Here is a 7,155-nt window from a genome sequence, read left to right as displayed (position 1 = left end):
TGGAACAGCGTTCAACAAGTGACATGCAAGAAAAACAAAAAAGCCCAGCATCTTTGTTGTTTGCCAGAATGAAAAAGCTCTTCTGTGTGTACAGTGTGTTCCTCAGGGCTTAGTTTTTTATCGTGTATGGAAGTGCTCCCAGTGAAGTTTATCTCCTGAGTCCAAAAAAAACTTAACAATTAAAAAAAAAGTAAATATAAAGTATATAAAAGACAAACAGATTAAAAGCCCAATTCTAGGGTCAAATAATGTGATGCAAATAGAAATTTGGTGAGAGGTTAGACGAGATTTGTTACAATAAACCCATTAAAAAAAAAAACTACAGGCAAGGAATTTTATCTAAAGGTGATTCTGATTACTAGTTTTTAAAAAGCTTTCTTTTTTATGATTATCAAGTAAAATTATGGTGGTACAGCTTTGGTTCTTTAAAACTTTTTTCAAGTTTGCTGAACCATAATTTACACTCAAACACCTCCCTTGAAAGAATTCAAAACATCCCTTTTAAGTGTGCAGTTCAATGAGTTGACAAATATATACACCCAAACAATTTTTAAACCTAAGGCTAATCTAAAGGAATTTAATGAACTCTGAGAACAAAGATCTGAGAAAGGATAATGGTCTCCTTTTTAATTTAAAAACAGTGCCCACAGAGGAATGTAACTCTGCTTTGCAATACAACACTGAAAACCTACGAGTAATTAGGATGATTAGTTTGTATTGAAAGGAGGCTGGCATGTTAAACTGCAGTAGATGAATCACAGGCCTTAAAGAGCATCTGGTTTCAACTCCTGGCTACACCACTTAGGTGAGGACTTTGGGCAAATTGGGCAAATGAGCCTAAATTTGATTGTCTCAGTTTTTTCACCTGTAAATTGGCGCTAATGGTAGTATTCATCTTAAAGTTCAGCTGCCAGGATTAGGACAGTGCAATGGCAAATAGTAAATCTTAGTTATTAGATCTGTGTCAACACAGTGGCTAGGCTGCTGCTACCCCTTTGAAAAGACTTTGTTCCAGGGCAGCAGTTCTCAAACTTTTTGCTCTCAGAACTCCTGTGAGGTCTTAAAAATGAAAGACTCTGAAGAGCTTTTGTTTCTATAGCTTACGTCTGGTCAATGTATGTTACATTCAAAATGAAAATTAAGACATTTAGAAAAGACTTATTTATTAAAAAAGAAAAAACCTGTCACACAGTAACAAATAATAGTTTTTGTTAAAAAAAAAACAACAAAACTTTTCCAGGGCAAAAAATTTAGTGAGGCCAGTGCATTCTTTTAAATTTTTCAAATCTTTGTACTTACCTGGTTTGACAAGAGATAGATTCCCACCTGCCTCTACATTCAATCTGTTGTGATACGTTATTTTGGTAGAAGTATAAGGAGAAAATCCAACTTCATCCAGACATGTAGATGGACAGAAGAAGAGTATTTTGATAGCTTTTCCAGTGGATATCTTTTTTTTTTTTCTTGGTGGTGAAGGGAAGTGCAGCCTTTTCTGTAAAGGCACCAATATAAGGAGGGCGCGTGGCTCGTGCTCTGAAACCCCAACCTCAGTGGATATTCTTTGATAACTACACCAAAACTTGACAAGTGGTGGTTCCTCAAAGCTTTGTCATAATACAGAATCTGAAACAGTATCCAGCAACTTTTGTACACTATTAAAATCCATTGTTTTCTTTTCTCTTTTGAATGGATCTTTTACCCATGCACCACCCATGGGTTATTTGTGAAATATGATTCATTTAAGTGATGCAGATCTCCAAATGTTGACCATCACATTAAGTAATATAAAGTTACATTTGTTAGTGTCACAACTGATCCCATCAGAAAAATCTTTAGGTATTGGGAAGCTGTCATGCTCACTGTAGTGGATATAGTTTTTCCAAAATTCTGATTTTCAAATGAAAGCTCAAAAATTTTCACTGGCCATAAATAGTAGTTTTCCTTGAAGTGACAGGCTCATGCTACTCATTTTTGAGAACATCCCTGCCAAATGTACCCAAGTCCAAATGACTAATGCCTCTCAATCTTTCCTTCAAGTAAGAATGGCATTCCATGAAAAAGCAGCCAGTTTCATTATACAACCCAGACAGTTGTTACTCATGTATTATGCTTCAGTGCACAGCAGATGCTCTGGGTACCCCTGTCTTGTCACTCCCAATATTGAAAAGCCAAGTATTTAAGAGTTGTGATTAGAAAATAGTAATAATCTTTGTTGCTTCATCAAGGACATTTTTGAGTGAAGTAGCTTTCTTTTTCCTAACTGCAACTACACCGTGGTGAAGAACAATGCTTTCTAGTTCGATTCATGCTAAGGTACTACAGTTTTACTCAAATGTTAAAACAATGAAAAAGGCAAATCACAGTGTTGTTATCTTAGTATATCTTAGTATTTTAATGAAAATGGTTTAACTTGCAACCCCCTCTGAATAAGTCTCAGGGAACCCCAATGGTCCATGGAACATACTTTGAGAATCACTGTTCTAGGGAAAGGCAGACCAATTTTGGCTGTATGTGATTGACAGTCTTTAACAGGTAGAGTTACAGCTTTTATACCTGTACTCTATAATGTGTACGGTACTAGATGATACTCTAATGTATAATAGCTACCACTTCTATAATACTTTACTATGTACCCCAGGTACTTTTCTAAGGATGGATGGAGATATATATATATACCTGTTTATCTCCATTGTTTACTTTCATTGTCTCATTTATATCCACAGCAATCCTATAAAGTAGACACTTATTATTGTCCTCATTTTAACAGAAGCATAGAGTGGTTGAGTGACTTGTTCAAGCTAATGTGAGAACCAGAATTCAAAGCCAGGCTCCAAGACCAAGCTCTTCCTTAGCACCACTGAGTAATTAAGCCCCAGGAGGCACCAGCCATTATCTGCTGTGGGGGAATGGGAGTAGATGGGCATTATGTTGAGGGAGAAGGCACAGGAGTGGATGAGGCACCATTGCTGGGTATCATATGGGGACCTCGTCTCGTCTTGACCTCTGCCCTCCCTTCTTTGCCTCGGCAGGATGACATCTCGAGAGCAGCTGGTGCAGCAGGTGCTGCAGGAGCTGCAGGAGGCAGTGGAGTCCGAGGGCCTGGAGGGTCTTGTTGGTGCTGCTCTGGAGGCCAAGGAGGTCCTGTCTTCCTTTGCTCTCCCCACCTGCCGGGAAGGAGGCCCCGGCCCCCAGGTGCTGGAGGTGGACTCAGTGGCCCTGAGCCTGTATCCAGAGGATGCTCCCCGGAACATGTTGCCGCTGGTGTGCAAGGGTGAGGGCAGCCTGCTGTTTGAGGCGGCCAGCATGCTGCTGTGGGGCGACGCAGGTCTCAGCCTGGAGCTGCGGGCCCGCACCGTGGTGGAGATGCTGTTGCACAGGCACTACTACCTCCAAGGCATGATCGACTCCAAGGTGATGCTGCAGGCTGTGCGCTATTCCCTGTGCTCTGAGGAGTCTCCCGAGATGACCAGCCTGCCGTCTGCCACGCTAGAAGCCATCTTTGATGCAGACGTCAAAGCCACCTGCTTTCCTAGCAGCTTCTCCAACGTGTGGCACTTGTACGCCCTCGCCTCTGTCCTTCAGCGCAACATCTACTCCATCTATCCCATGCGCAACCTCAAGATCCGGCCCTACTTTAACCGCGTCATTCGGCCCCGCCGCTGTGACCACATGCCCGCCACGCTGCACATCATGTGGGCTGGCCAGCCCCTCACCAGCCACCTCTTCCGCCACCAGTACTTTGCCCCCGTGGTGGGGCTGGAGGAGGTGGAGGTTGAAAGTGCCACCACTGGGCTGGCCCCGACTCCTCCAGCCCTGGCCTCGCTGCCCCCGCCTGCCAAGACCCTGGAGCTGCTCAACCGGGAACCCGGCCTCAGCTATTCCCACCTCTGTGAACGCTACAGTGTCACCAAGAGCACCTTCTACCGCTGGCGGCGGCAGTCCCAGGAGCACCGGCAGAAGGTAGCCACCCGCTTCTCAGCCAAGCACTTCCTGCAGGACAGCTTCCATCACGGGGGCGTCGTGCCACTGCAGCAGTTCCTCCAGAGGTTCCCCGAGATCTCCCGCTCCACCTATTATGCCTGGAAGCACGAGCTCGTGGGCTCTGGCGCCTGCCAGGCCCTGGCCTCCAAGGAGGCTCTGGCGATGGAGGAGCTGGAGAAGCTGCCGGAGGAGCAGGTTACCGAGGAGCTGGGATGCTCCTCGCCGGCAGCGTCAAGCCCTGGAATGGTCTTAATGCAGCGGGCCAAGTTGTACCTGGAGCACTGCATCTCCCTGAATACACTGGTACCCTATCGCTGCTTCAAACGCAGGTTCCCTGGCATCTCCCGGTCCACCTACTACAACTGGCGCCGAAAGGCCCTCCGAAGGAACCCCAGCTTCAAGCCAGCACCAGCCCTCTCAGCAGCCGGGGTGCCTCAGCCAGCATCTGTTGGTGAGAAGGCCTTACCCCCTTGCAAGGATGAGGCAGGAGAGGGGGCAGGGAAAGCAACAGGTGGGGGACCACCCGCTCCCCGGGAGTTCCTGCCTCTGAGGATGCCCCTGTCCCGCTGGCAGAGGCGTCTGCGCAGGGCGGCCCGCAGGCAGGTGCTGAGTGGGCACCTCCCCTTCTGTCGCTTCCGTCTCCGCTATCCGAGCCTGTCACCCTCCACCTTTTGGGTCTGGAAGAGTCTTGCCCGGGGTTGTCCCAGAGGCCTGTCCAAGCTCCATATACAGGCCCCCACTTTGGGCAAAGGGGGCATGCAGGAGGCAGAGGAGAAGCAGGAGAAAGAAGCTGGCAGGAATGTGACAGCTGTCATGGCCCCACCTGCAGGGACCCCACAGGTGGCAGCTTCTTCAGGAGAGGATCCTGCGAAGGCCCTGGGAGGGCCTTCCAGAGAGGGGGCCCTGCAAGAAGGGGCTGCAGCCCAGGGCCGGCCCCCCAGTGGGTCCCTGACCAGCCATCCTGTGGTGGCCGAGGCAGTGGGTGGTGGAGACGGCCAGGTGCTGGTGATGGACATGCTCGCCACCACAAAGTTCAAGGCCCAGGCCAAGCTGTTCCTGCAGAAGCGCTTTCAGTCCAAGAGCTTCCCCTCCTACAAGGAGTTCAGTGCCCTCTTTCCCCTCACTGCCCGCTCTACCTACTACATGTGGAAGCGTGCCCTCTATGATGGCCTCACCCTGGTCGATGGCTGACAGGGAGGTGTGATGGCTGGGAGGAAGGGGACCACTTTGGAGGGGGTCAGGGACCTGAGTTGCCCACTGGCTTGGCCAGGATCCCTTTTGCTCCTACAGTGTCTACCCTGAATCCAAGGGCAGATTTGTGTTTTTTCCTGGCTCCAGGGCAGAGAGAACCAGAGGTCAGCCATCTGGCCTCCTGCAGAGACTACAGGGCCGGAGATGTTCTCTTCAGTTGTTTACTGTTCTTATTTTTATTGTTGTGTCTTGGTTTTAGTTTTTGTTTTGATTTGAGTGGGTTGGCTGGGCCCCCTTGCTGATGTTGGAAGCTGTATGTGTGGGGATCTGAGGCGGGGGTTGGTTAGCTAAAACTGCTTTCAGCTTTTCCTGGGGACAAAAGGAGTATTGTAGCCTGGCCATCTGTCCGATTGGGCAGAATATGTCTTCAGTTCCTTTTGGGGGTTGGCACCCTCCTGACTCAAAGAGGTTTCCCAAAAGAACATTAGAAATCAAGTGTGGAGCAGGTCAGCGGCTTCTGCCTGGCGCCCCTAAGGGAGAGGGTGTCAGGCTCAGTGTGAGTGGGAGCAGGGACCTGTCTGTACAGGAAGAACCAAGACTGGCCTCCAAGGAAAGGCCCTGAGCCAGATTGCTGAGGGCTGGCCCATCTCCTGGCTGGGAGAGAGGGCCTCGGGTCTCTGCTTGCTGGTGCTTGGCCCATCTGCATGGACCCTGCAGTCCTCAGCCAGCCTGGCTGGCTCTTGGGGACCCCTGTCTTTCTGTTGAGCCTCTCCTTAAAGCCTGTGCTCCATCTGCAGTGATGGACCACACAGGGCCAGGCAGGAGAGAGACTGAGTTTGCGTTGTCCAAGAATGAAGTTGGAAAACCAAAGAAATAAAGTGATATGGTGCTCACAGCTCTTGGTTTCTGGTATTTGTTTTGCCATATGTGACTGCCTGTTCCCACGTTCCCCTTTGGTTTAAGGGTACTGAGAGTGATCAAGTCTCTCCCTTGTTGCTCCCAGTTCCAAGGCTTGGAGGATGGAGGTGATTACTCTGGGGATTCTGCTTAGAATTGGATGTTGACCTTGAGTGTTCTTCCAGCTGGGGGCAGGACTATGGCTGCCTGAGAAAACTGTCCAACTCAGTGGGCTCAGAGGCCAGGCCAGCATGAGGGTCCATCTGTGTCAGGCTGCTGTTTAGTCCTTGCAATGCACCAGGCAGACGAGACCCAGCCATAGGTAAGGAAACCGAGCCTCAGCATGGTTCACCTGCACGGCCCCTCCAGCGGGGCTGAGTGTTAAGGCCAGGCCTTTGCTTATTGGGATGCGACATCCTTGAGGAAGGGCCATCCTTAGGCCCTTTTTCCCTGTGTCTAGGTATCCTGTCATCCTCCTGGCCTTGGGGAGTCATTCTTGGTTCTGCTATTTTTTCACCCCCACGTCCAATCCATCAGCAAGTCCTGTTGACTCTGACTCTAACTATGCCCTCTGTCCTCCCCTTCACGCTGCTGCCATCACCCTCTCTCCTGGCTCACATCTCAGTTTCCTACCTGCCTCTTCTCTTGCCCCATACTATCCATTCTCCAGAGGGCAGCCTGAGAATCTTTAAGTGAAATCTGATTGTCACTTTTCCTGTCTAAAATGTGTCAGTGGCTTCCCTTCACTCTTAGAATTCTTTGTGCTGCCTTACAAAGTCCTTTGTAAACTGGCCCCTGACTTCCTATTTCCTGCCTCTCTTGCCTTTACCCACCACATCCAGCCACACTGGCTGCCCCTGATCTTGAACGTGCTACACTGACTCTTGCTTTTGTGTTTGTTCCTTTGGCCTAGACGGTGTCTTTCCCTGTCATCTTCACAGGGAAGGCTCTGTACCATTCAGATCTGAGTCACTACCACATATCCCTTCTGTGTTCTCTACGTGTGCTTAGTCCCATCTGTTTTTGTTGTTTATTTGCTTATTTGATTGTCCTCTCTCCCTTTCCCCGTTTCAGTCATTAACTCCA

At 48.9% G+C, this 7,155-nt stretch overlaps 1 protein-coding gene across 1 annotated transcript; it reads left to right on the top strand.

Annotated features, from left to right (window-relative positions):
* The first annotated feature begins 2,721 nt into the window (after positions 1 to 2,721).
* Positions 2,722 to 6,205, top strand: VRTN (vertebrae development associated). Its single transcript, XM_010962808.2, has one exon. It carries the CDS (start codon positions 3,031 to 3,033, stop codon positions 5,170 to 5,172), a length of 2,142 nt encoding a protein of 713 aa, XP_010961110.1. The 5' UTR covers positions 2,722 to 3,030; the 3' UTR covers positions 5,173 to 6,205.
* Positions 6,206 to 7,155: the final 950 nt, after the last annotated feature.

The sequence above is a fragment of the Camelus bactrianus genome, chromosome 6 (assembly GCF_048773025.1).
Source record: "Camelus bactrianus isolate YW-2024 breed Bactrian camel chromosome 6, ASM4877302v1, whole genome shotgun sequence".
Taxonomy (NCBI): Eukaryota; Metazoa; Chordata; class Mammalia; order Artiodactyla; family Camelidae; genus Camelus; species Camelus bactrianus.
This window is presented reverse-complemented; position numbering and strand designations above follow the sequence as displayed.